Genomic DNA, 12,062 nt, shown 5'->3' on the forward strand with positions numbered 1-12,062 from the left:
GGCTGAGAATGTTCTGCCTGGAGTCCTGGGAAGCTGGTGCCAGTCAGTGCAGCCAAAGTTAAGCTAAACCATGGGTAGGCAAACTAAGGCCTGGGGGCTGGATCTGACCCAATCGCCTTCTAAATCTGGACCACAGACTGTCCGGGAATCAGCGTGTTATTACATGAGTAGAATGTGTCCTTTTATTTAAAATGCATCTCTGGGTTATTTGTGGGGCATAGGAATTCGTTCAATTCCCCCCCCCAAAAAAATAGGCCAGCCCCCCCACAAGGTCTGAGGGACAGTGGACCGGCCTCCTGCTGAAAAAGTTTGCTGTCCCCTGATCTAAACGGATCAATGATCTGATTCCCTAACAAGGGAGTTTCCCATGCTGGGCTTGCTGAATGACATTCTGGTTCAGGAACACCACTTTGGTGAACTGCACTGGGAGACAATAGGAGCCATGTACACACTTACAGACACAAACAGGCTGCAGCTAAGTAGGTCTGCCCCAAGATGGGAGACCATCTGGGAGCAATCTGCAAGCTCCTCCGAACTCTGCAGCTGAAGAACAGGATACAAATAATGAATAAATAATAAGAAGCTGCTGTTTCCTCCTCCACTCCCTTAACCTCTGTTTGATTTCCCCATACACTCGAGATGGCATGCTCCACCTTGCCCCGAGCGCAGATGGTGGAGCAGGCTAATAATAGATCATAAACCTCAGAGAAGCCCAAGGACATGCTGTCTGTGGATACTTGTTTGTTTTAAATCCGTGATGGGTGAGCCAATGACTCAATCCAGATATTCCAGCTCAGTCAGCACTGATCTCAAGCAGACAGGACCGAGGGACAGAAAATTGGGCTCTTGGCCTTCCTAAACCGATGGATGATGCTGTTTTCTTCTCTCAGCACATCCACAAGAAGTGTGTTTGGTCAGTATTTAAGACAGGGATGAGTAACCAACTCCCATCGGTCTCCAGCCAGTTTGCAGAGACAGAGGTAGGAAAGGGACACCAGAAAATATGAGCAGAATCCGCTGGCGATAGAGGAAGAGGAGGATGGGAAGAAATAACAGCCCCACTACTGTTGGATGAAAATACAGTGCATGGAAATGTTTCACCGGAACATAGGAAGCAGGTAGTTGAAGTGAAATGTTTGCTTCTGTATATCGTATTTCACTACTGTGCCAAATGGGAAGTATTTCTGGACAAGCTGGCAGTAGTGTGAGAGAAAAACGTTTCTCAGGGCTAGTAGTACAATGGAAACAGAAGAGGGGACTGAGATATCACAGTGCTACGTTCAAAGCCCTATGGTCAGCCATAAAATTCACAATCCCACAAGTGTTTGGAGAAAAGAGAAGCATTATAAATCATTTTGGTACATTAAATTACAGCAATGTACTTGGATCTTTCGGTTTTAGGTTATCAGCATGTAGGTTTCCATAAATCCTAACAGTTCAAAACAGCAAACATGATTTTTCTCCCAAAACTTTTACTTTTATTAGAATTCTTCCATTAAAACTCTGCATATAATTTCAACCCTGTTTGAAAGCTACAGTGTTTGGTTTTCTTTTTAACCATCCTTATCCCAAAACACTGCCCCAGAACACAATGGGTGTACAACACAAACTACTCTGCATTCCTTGATTTGGACACTGCCACCTTCACAGCCTGGATGATGCCATCCTTATCAATGCCAAACATCCTAAGCAGCTCAGCTGATTTTCCACTTCTTGGTATGTGGGACACAGCCAAGCGAGAGACTGTGATCCCTGGTTCTCCAACCACAGCCGCAGCAACGGCTTCTCCAATGCCACCTAGGGAAAGATAATATACAAATGGATGATAAGTCAAGGCTAACAAGCTTTATTTCTTTGTAAGCAGCTTAATCCAGCTATTTAAAAAGAAAACAATTGGATAGTTCAGAGGGATTGGAAAGGTTGGAAAGGTTGCAAAGTTGTTTGTCCCATGAGAGGCTTTTTGCCTAAACAGTTTTTCTTCTAAGAAGATTAATGCTTTGATGCCCAATCAAGACAGCTGATCTCCAAGAGTCCACACAAGCCATCTAAGTAGAGTAGTTGATCATGAAGACACAGGAGATACAAAAATGCTATTTTAGAAATGTCTAAAGGAGGACCTGTGGTAAAATGTTGCAGTGTGGAGTGCTCCTTTTTAGTGTTCCAGCCAGCCAGTTAGCTATGCTTCCCTCCACAAAATTCCATTCCATTATATCATTCCCCCGCCCCTCCACAGCAAACAATCAGCATTCTGAGGACAATGAGCTTGTTCATTCCTCAATGGACATCTTTGAGGTTCCTTAGCTATTCCCCCCCCCAAAGAATTTTTTTCTGGGAATGTTGGGGTCCACCCAAGCCTGCTGATACCTCCCCATTCTGCGAGGATGGTGCCATTTTGGCTATATAACTAATGGCGCTCATACCCTGAATATCTGAAATAGAGGAAACAATGTCTTAGATATGCAGCTTATTAGATGATGTTGGACCCCCATCAGCCCCGACCAACTAATGGTCAGGGATAATAGAGTGATATCTGGAGAGCCAGCAGCTCCACTACAACAGCAGGAAATGCAACTCTAACACAACAATGTTTAACTGTTGCAAGAGCACACCCGAGCTAGGATTGTCAAGCTAGGATAGTCATGAGAGAAATCTCATTTCTCTAGGTGTCTGTACCATGTATAGGTAGAGCACAGGAACTAGAAAATAACCAGTGTCCATGTATTTCTCATCATCGTTATTAATCACCTTCCATGTATGTCCAATGCAATATACAAAATATAAAAAACCCTCCAAAGTTAGGAAACAGCACAGAAGAGGAATTAAAAAAACAAAACAAAAAAATGGACACCCACGGCAGAGACGTATATACAATACTGAATTTTTTCCCTTTGTTATCGTGTGTTGACCTACCTTCATAGTAATGGTCTTCCACAGTGATAATTCTGCCTTTGGTTGCTCTTGCATTTTCAAGTATAGTTTTCTTATCCAGAGGTTTTATAGTGAAAAGGTCAATCACTCTGATGGAAACTTTTTCTGAGAAAAAGAATGGGAACAGAATTATGCACCAGAGCATGTGGCTCAACAAAACACAGGAGAGGGGACTCGCTAATGTTTAACGTTTCATACACACTTATTAAAGCATTCCAACGGGGTCTTTGAAACCACTAAGTATTTGGTTCTAAGAATGGGCAGAATATAAGTAAAAAATAAGCTGACTGATAAGTAAGCGTAAGCCTTACTTTCTCGTTTTGTCATTCCCTAGAATGAGGACACTCATGACCCACTTCCAAGGACCTTTACTATGATAATTGATCTCCAGAAGAATTAAGCCACCCAGAAACTAGCTTATGGAATATCTAAAGAACTAGATAGCACAAGGTCATCATTCAGCTTCAGTCTTCTTAAAGCACAGCTGCCTGCTCATTTATCCAATGGCTATAATTGCATTAACTTATTAGTACTATCATCTTGTGGACTTCTCAATAGTGAGATTTCCTTTATTCCACCAAAGGTTATGTTGGAGAATGCCAGTAGTCTTGGATAATCATGGCCCAGTACACTTCCGATACTAAAATGATGATATCTGCACTGAAATGAGTAGCAACACATGTCTTTCAAGGAATAAAATGAGGATGGGGAATATGTGAACTACTGCCAGTTAGGTAGCCTGTAACTGAAAGTGTTCAGGTATGGTGCAACCTGTATGTTTCAGGAAAGGTGACATTTCATCTACTGTGAAGCAAACCATGGTTTACTTATCCAGGACCATCCATCAAGTAAGATCTTGTGCAGATGCAATACAGTGGTACCTCTAGATACGAACAGGATCCGTTCCGGTGCCCCGTTCGCATCTAGAGGTAAACGTAACTAGCAACAGCGCATCTGTGCGTGCACGTGTCACTTTTTGCCGCTTCTGTGCATGTGCATGACGGCATTTTGAGCGTTTGCGCATGCGCAAGCGGCGAAACCCGGAAGTAACACACTCCGTTACTTCCAGATTGCCAAGGAGCACAACTCGAACGCGCTCAACTCGAAGCATATTTAACCCGAGGTATGACTGCATTCCTAATCAATATACCACATGCTCACTGACTTCTCCTTTCCCTCCTTCCCTTTCATGCATGGTTCGTCTTGTACATGCACTGCACTGAGGCTGATCATAGTTACTCCGAACCAGTTTGCATCAGATTCACCAGTCCCTGTCAAAAGGGAATGTAGTTAGCTATTCTTAACAGTGATGTTAGTGGCGTAATGTTACACCATTGTTAAACAAACCATGGAAATTCACAAGGAAGAGAGGCCATGCAAATCTATATCACATTCCCAGTCTCTTAACCAGTTTCTATTGTTTGTACCAGGGCTATGTTGCTACAGATAAGGTACATGTTTGGGTTTGATTTTATATATTAAACTAACTTTTTTCTTGTTTTTTTTTTATAAATAGACTTAAGGCTCCAAGGAAAGGTGTAGTAATTAGATTACACTTCTAAAGAATTTCCTATCTCCCCCCCCCGCCCTTTATAGCCCTCATGTTCTTCCCTACAAGATGGCTGGTGTGCATTTCTCAAAAGAGTTTGGTATAATCACCTCTCTTCAGTTGCTCAGCTGCAGCCAGTGCCTCGTGCAGAGTTACTCCTGCTCCAATAACCGTGACCTGGTCATCTTTGCTCTTGAATACCACCTGATAACAACAGTAAAACAAAGAATTAGATTTACTGGAAAAAGCTAGTAAAAATCACAATGTTCAATGACTACGTTCTTGTAGTTCAAATCTTTTAGCAACTTTCAAAATGGCGCTCACCTTGGCTTGTCCAACATGGAAATCTTCATTGCTGCCGTAGATCACAGCATTTTCTGGACGACTGGTTCGTATGAAACAGATGCCCTGTTTTCAAAATGAACACAGGATAGATTGTAACACCCACAATAGCCCATGGAATTAAAGTTCAAAACGGAAAAAAGGCATTTAAAAATCCAAACATCAAAACTAGTCTTTTTAAAGCTGAGTGTGTCTAGTTCTGGATGGGTGACCACCCAGGTATTATAAGCATGACACCTTGGGTTCCATGAGAGAAGAAAAGTGGGGTATAAATGGAATGAAATAAACAGCCAACCAACAAGGAAACTCTGACAAATTCACAGCAATGGACACCCTTCCCTATATGCCTCTGCAACAGAAGAGAGCAAACTTCAGATTTGGAGGCAGTAATGGGCCAGATCCTTATCTTTTCTCCATCCCTATGCAGCAACTGTCAATCATCTGAGGTCATGAGGATGCCAGGCGATTGACGCCTGTCAAAAGTCCCTTGCACATTTCCTTCCTAATGCCCACTGCACTTGGGAAGTGCTGCACAATGAGGAGTCCCAACGTTACCTATCCTCCATCTGATGTCATATATGATGTCAGGTGTAAGGCTTGCCTGAAATGAACTTGCAGGCCAAATGGGAAGGGCCAGCAGGTTTCCCCGCCCCTGCTCTAAAACTCCCAAGCAAGCACCCTGCGGAAGAGTTGCAGACCTTTGTATTTGCAGCCAATTCCACTGCCTTTTCAGTGGATACAGCATCACTAGGATAAAATACAGTTGAATTAGGAATGGCACGGAACATGCACAGATCTTCCAGCCCCATCTGTGAAGGTCCATCTTCACCTAGAAAAGAGATGGTTAGGGGCGGAGGGTGAAAGAAAAATATCAGTGTCGAAAAGTGAACAAACTTCTCTGTAGACTTCTTAAAACAAAAGGCATCCAAAATAAATATAAGGCACTCACAGGACATGGAAGGCTACCTACCCTCTTCTGCTTAAACTTGGAAATAGCAAAGAAAGAAGATAGAAGGAAACTAAAAAGAAAGAAAACTAGGGTTATAAAGAAAAATCATGGAAAAATGCAGACGTTAACGGTAACTAAAACAACAAAGCAGAAACTAAACCACCACTACCACAGAGGCAAAAGGAGAAGGAGAATGGATATGGAGCTACATACATGAGTACAGAAATGAAAGGAAATAAATACACAATTTTAGCCAACAGGCAAAAGAAAAATGTACAAGTTGACAGTAGGCATGTCTCAATTATTGGTGGAACACAAAAGAATTCATGATTCTATCAGAATGTCCCATCCTGAGAGGGGGCACTTGAAGGTCATAAGAAGCTTACTTTTCAGCGAAGATTGGCTTAATGAAACCCACAGAGAGATGCATTATAATTAGGGATATATTTGGGGAGGGGGTGTAGAGCAGTGAATGGCACAGTTCAAATCCCTCCAGAGCCAGCACTAGGAAGAGCTGTGGATGAATGTGTGCCCTTCTGGTGGAAAAGAAAAGTATTTACAGGAAACCAGTTAGAAGAACTGAGTACATTTTTTCCAGCTTCTGCTTGGTTGAACTGACTTGTGAACACTGTCTGCCTCAAAAAGGAGCCAGAGGGCCGCTCCAAAGTCATTTTTTTAAAAAAATGTGGGAAAGTGTCTGCTTCCTGTTTCAGTACAATTGCCACACAGGATGCAGTGAGAGTTACAGAAATGGCACTACCACATTCTTTATATATATACCTATTTAGTCAAGGACCCCAAAAAGCCCCAGTCAGTTGTGCATCTCTGCATTTTAATAAACTTGAGGGGGTAGAGGTTTCTCTCATCATTGGAACTTAAGATCCCGTTCCTGATAAGGGCAAGGATTGAACCTGCAGCCTCCTACATACAAACACACGCTTCAGAAGTAGGCGAAGCTTTTATCCTGTTGGCCGTGAGAGATCTACTGAAATAAGATCTTGGCATGTGCAAAAAACAAAAGCACATGTCCCACCCTACAAACAGTAATAGAATGTGTGCACTGAAATACACTGGCACCTGTACTTAAAAGAGGGCTTCACTGTACTGTTGAAGAAGCAACTGGAAATTCTTTGAAGGGAAGCACAAGTGGCAAGTGGTGTTAGAAAGAATCTGAGGCTAATTAATGGCTAAAGTGAGCAACCTGAACATGCGACAGCACTGAGAGACAAGTATAGCAAAGCCCAAGCTGAAAATTCCTGAACCACTGCCAAGCTGTTCAGGCTTCACTGCTTACATTTCCATTGCAAACTCTGAGTGCAGCATGAGCAACTCTTAAGCCAATAAGGAAACTTCCACTGTGCTTTCCAAAGCTCAGATTTAAGAAGAAATTTGTGATAAGCCACTTGCAGTTCTAATCAGCTTTTAGTATGGTATCATTACTGAACCATATACTTTGTCAATGAGCTATGAAGGAACAATATTGCTCCCAAAGATTTGGCAGCTGGTGGCAAAGGTGATTAATACTCATATCTATCAGACAAAACACTGTTCACAATAACCCAATTTGCACACACCCTTAAGGCAAATTATGTCTTGGCCAGAATGAGCAAGCATGCAGGTACCCAGAGAGAAAATTATGGCTACTTTGCTTATCTCTGGTCATGCTATTGCACCGCTTGTAGCTAAACCAGGGTTTGACTTAGGGTTATGTCTGAACACAGACTTGAGGCTTGTCTCCCCCAAATAACCAAGGTTTTTGCTTGGTATGAATTCTGGTTTCTTGGGAGAGAGACTAACCACAAGCGTAAGTTTACACAAAATGCTAAATTAAAGCATGTATTTGGCTCATGGCAGTGCAGCAGAACCAGGGGAATGACAAAGTGCATCAGTTTTCATGCTGGGCACCCACATGCTTGCTTATTCTTGCTAAGTCATAGTCTGGTTTAGTATTATGTACAAACAAGGTCATTATCCATATAGCAATAATAGAATAAAAGCTTGGGGGAAAAGCTTGCTTTGCTGTTTTAATTTTGTTGGGTATAGCCAGAGCGTCCTGCACGTTGACACAATGGTAAAGTGTAATGGTCATTTGGAACTAAATGAGAATACACAGCATTTTCTAGCACATGTTGGAACAATCTCTGATACATCCAAAACTCACTTTATTTGTCTCTAATGTATACATGGAATTTCTATTGTAGGCAGATCAACTATGTGAGGTTTGAAAAGTACACTTTGGTCAAAGGACTTAGCAGACCATCAGTTTTACAAGCCTCATTTCCTCTATGATGCAACAAGTGATATCAAATAAAAAGCAGAGAATAAAACTTGTAGACTATGATAATAAGGTAGGGGGGAGAGATTCCTACAGAATTTTGAAATTACTTCCACTTCATGGGTAAAGCAAAGTTTAGATTTGAATATTTGTTTCAAACTCATACGGAGTTAAAACTTTAACCATGCCCCTTAGTTTTATGAGCTGTCTGTGTGCCTGCATCTGGGAGACTAAGGCAATTTGCTGAATAAATTTGAAGACGCTTACCAATGGATACACCACAGTGAGATCCACAGAGGTTGATGTTGCTCTCGGAAATTGCTGCCATGCGGATCTGATCATATGCCCTGGTGTAAAATGTGGCAAAGGTGCTGGCAAACACAATGTTTCTGTCCCGGGTTGCACAACCAACGCCAACGCTCACCTGTAATTGGGGGGGGGGGGAGGGGAAGAGCAGATTAACCAGTTCCAGCAAAATGTGAGTGCTACATGCTGAGTTAGCTAAATGTTTTATGCCTATATAAACTATATACGTTTTATATATTTATATTCTTCCTCCGAGGAGAAGTTCAGGACAGTATACAAAGCTCTTCCCGTCTCCCTGTGTTCTCCTTACAACAAGGTAGAGAAAGATGGGAGTGACTCAAGATCAGCTGGTAAGTTTAATGGATGAATGAACTTGGTCTCCATGCTCTTGGTCCAATTGCTACGTCACTAATTGACTAATAGAGCTGGAGTGCATAGAGGAGTGGGAAAGGAAATAAGAGTTACGTGTGCCGACAGAATGATCATAGCAGTGCAACCTGCTCTCGTGCACATGTTTGTGGTGCACGAAATGTGCTTAAGCTCCTCAAGAAATTAGAAGTAATGGCTCTGGTTACAGCAGCCTGATATGCAGAGCTCTGAAGCAGAAGCTCTCTGACAATGGTAGGCTGGATACAGGGAGAGCAGCAGCAAGCTGTCCAAGGCCTGAGGGAAAGGAGAAACAGGGCAGGAGATGCTCTGAAAGAGGTGGGAGGCAAAGAGAAGGTTAACTATGGGGCTGAAAGAGGAGGAGAACTATGGGGCTGATGCACTATGAAATGTGCCCTTGAATCAACCTGGCCGTTGCATGTTGCAGTGCACCTAGAAACCCTAAGCCTGTGGTTCCCAACGTGGGGCACACGCCCCACAGGGCAGCAATTTTATTTTTAAGGGGGGCAATTTGAGAATGAGTTAGACCAAGTTAATGGCCTTTTAGCTTCCTCCACATGAATAGGAGTTCCCTTTTTGAATACAGTACAGTGGTACCTCAGGTTACAGATGCTTCAGGTTACAGACTCTGCTAACCCAGAAATAGTACCTCGGGTTAAGAACTTTGCTTCAGGATGAGAACAGAAATCGCGCGGCAGCAGCGGAAGGCCCTATTAGCTAAAGTGATACCTCAGGTTAAGAACGGACCTCCGGAACGAATTAAGTTCTTAACCTGAGGTACCACTGTAATAAGAATTATATGTCACTGGGGAGGATCAGGATTTTAGAGATGTTTAGGTGGGGCATGCCCCCCCCAAAGGTTGGGAACCACTGCTCGAAGCTCTTTAGGACATTGTATCTAACCAAGTCATCTTCAGAGGAGAGTCTAACCAAGTCATCTTCAGAGGAGAGTCACCAAAATCAACGGACAGCACTAACTTGAGTCTATTGATTTCAAAGGGTCTGCTTCAAGGAAGACTTAGTTGAATACGAAACCTTATTTATAAAGGTAGGGTAATGGCAATGGTTTAATTATGAGAGTGAGAATTTATCCAAAAAAACCCTGCTTAGTTTGAAGGAAGAAACAAACAAAGAAACACCTTACCATGTTTTGTTCAGCGATGTAGCATTCAATGAAACGGCTGGGGTGCTCTTTTTTGAAGAGCTCAGAGAAAGTGGAATTTTTGGTATCCCCATCCAAAGCAACCACACGGTCACAGGCATGGCCCAGTTTGGCAAGGGCCAAGCCATAAGCTTTGCGAGTAGCAAACTGTGGAGAGGAAAAGGACATAGATGCCCCGTTTTCATTATGTTCAATTATTCTGTTATGCTGCAATTGCAAACCACATAAATAAAAACCTTCGAAAATGAGTCCAAGGCAAAACTCTGCATGACCAACTCTTACACTGAAGAGTTTCAAAGAATCTCTAATGCTCCCCTGTATGTTATAGTATGTTACATCAGTACCTCATACTTACGGCCAACATTTTAAATGTTTACCATTCTGATCCTAAGCATAGAGATTATCATAGCTAACTGAAGCATCTATAATATGTCCTTGCAATCCTGGTTAACTTCAAGCTTTCTGGTGTTGTGCTAGTAGTACAAGGGTCTTTATACCTCTAGTCATCAAACACATCACAGCTGAAGCAGAAAGACCTAGGAAAAGGCCTCAGGGGAAACTGTGCTGAGAGAAGCCAGGTTGTCCTCATACAGTCACACCAAGTGCAGTGTTGTCCTTTACTTGACTAAAAGCTAGCCATGGGAACACAACCAGCACTTCCCTAGAGAAGTGGAAACCCCAAACCACCCTTGCATGAGTTTCTCCTTCTGTCTCTGTTTACTTTGGCATCTAAGAGTTTCCATAAGGTTTTTGTCTGCAGGCTCAGGTAAGATTTCCATGCTCTTCAAATCTGAGGACAGGGAGAGAGACTGGTAAGTCTTCCTTTTCTTCTCCCATTTGCTGCATTAGTTCAGCTGCCTGACAGCTATAACTTGCTCTGCATCACAGCAGGTGAAGGAGACAACTGACCAGTATTGTGACTTTGCCACTACTAGGCAAGAGGGACAGACAAACTCTCAACCTGGTTCATTCTTAAAGAAACAAGAAGTCTACCTGGGTCTAAAAATGACAACCAAATTTGATCAGGATGTATCCCTTCCAGTCTGAAGTAGGGACATGCAGCCTTCACTTGCAGCCATCCTGAATGCGCAAGGCATCTCATGTGTGATGGCTCCACAAGTCCCATTCTTAGCAGTTACCTTAGAAGTGACTCACTAGAATTATGGCCTTAAACAGGCATGAAGTAAAACATTTGCTTTGAGACTCACATGTACAAGATCAAGTTTGGCTCATCTTCAATAGTTTGAAATAGCATTTACTCTTCTCCCAAAAGGTGTGACATTTTGAATGGGCATTTTGCTACTATGATGAATTAATTACAATTAGAACTCCACTGAGTAGGCAGCTGAATGTCATCTGGAATATTTTACAGAATTCTGGACTGAAAGTTGTTTATTCTTATTAATCAACTCCATAAAAAACGCAGTTCCCAGAATAGTGAGCAAAAGCACCTTTCCAATCACAAATATAAACCTAAGCTAGAATTGCTTGAGGAGAACAGAGAAACACCATCATACCTTCTCTCCCAACTTATAATTTGGTGGTGAAGGCATCTTGACATTTCTGATACTGACAACTGGTGCATCTTCCTGCGGAAGGGCTGGAGAAAGCTTTTTCTTGTTCTGGATTCTATCATCAATCTCTGAAATGACTTGCTCAGCCATGTTTCTGGGAAGAGGTTTGCCATGCCAGTTTTCCTTATCCTCAACACCTGCGGATTACCATACACATAATTTAAAAAAGGAAATAAGTTAAATACAATACACTTTCTCAAAGTGCCAAAATCAGCAGCTTCTTCTGAGTTAGGCCCAAGTAACCTAATAAGGTTATTTGCAAATGCAAACATCTTCCTATGAGGTTTAAGCTAGCAATGCCTTAGCCTGCCTCATTCCTGTTACTGTATTCCTTTGATCCTGCAGAAAGTCTCCTGACATACTCTTCCCTGATGCTCCTACAGCCAAATTCCTTCTCCCTCCCCATTATACTCCCAATTCAATTATTCAAAGATGCTGATGCTGAGCCAGTCATGAGAGTGTCATACTAAGACTGGAAATACTTGGGTTAAAATCCCCACTTACCCCCCCCCATCCAATGTCACTATCATTCAGCCTGACCTACTTCACAGAACTCCTTTGAGTTTAAAATTGGGAAGGAGATTCCTGAG

General features: G+C 42.4%; 1 protein-coding gene across 1 annotated transcript in view; it reads right to left on the reverse strand.

Moving 5' to 3' along the window:
• Positions 1 to 1,455: 1,455 nt before the first annotated feature.
• The window catches only part of TKT (transketolase), a 34,594-nt gene continuing 23,987 nt past the window's right edge, over positions 1,456 to 12,062 (reverse strand). The window contains exons 7-14 of the mRNA XM_080996797.1: positions 11,416 to 11,609; positions 9,881 to 10,045; positions 8,311 to 8,467; positions 5,518 to 5,648; positions 4,802 to 4,885; positions 4,588 to 4,681; positions 2,911 to 3,033; positions 1,456 to 1,797 (exon numbers count right to left, since the gene is read on the reverse strand). Of these exons, the coding sequence (XP_080852923.1) occupies positions 1,610 to 1,797; positions 2,911 to 3,033; positions 4,588 to 4,681; positions 4,802 to 4,885; positions 5,518 to 5,648; positions 8,311 to 8,467; positions 9,881 to 10,045; positions 11,416 to 11,609 (1,136 nt within the window). The 3' untranslated portion in view covers positions 1,456 to 1,609. The remainder of the gene's footprint in view (positions 1,798 to 2,910; positions 3,034 to 4,587; positions 4,682 to 4,801; positions 4,886 to 5,517; positions 5,649 to 8,310; positions 8,468 to 9,880; positions 10,046 to 11,415; positions 11,610 to 12,062) is intronic.

This window comes from Podarcis pityusensis (assembly GCF_964106645.2).
Source record: "Podarcis pityusensis genome assembly, chromosome: 2".
Taxonomy (NCBI): Eukaryota; Metazoa; Chordata; class Lepidosauria; order Squamata; family Lacertidae; genus Podarcis; species Podarcis pityusensis.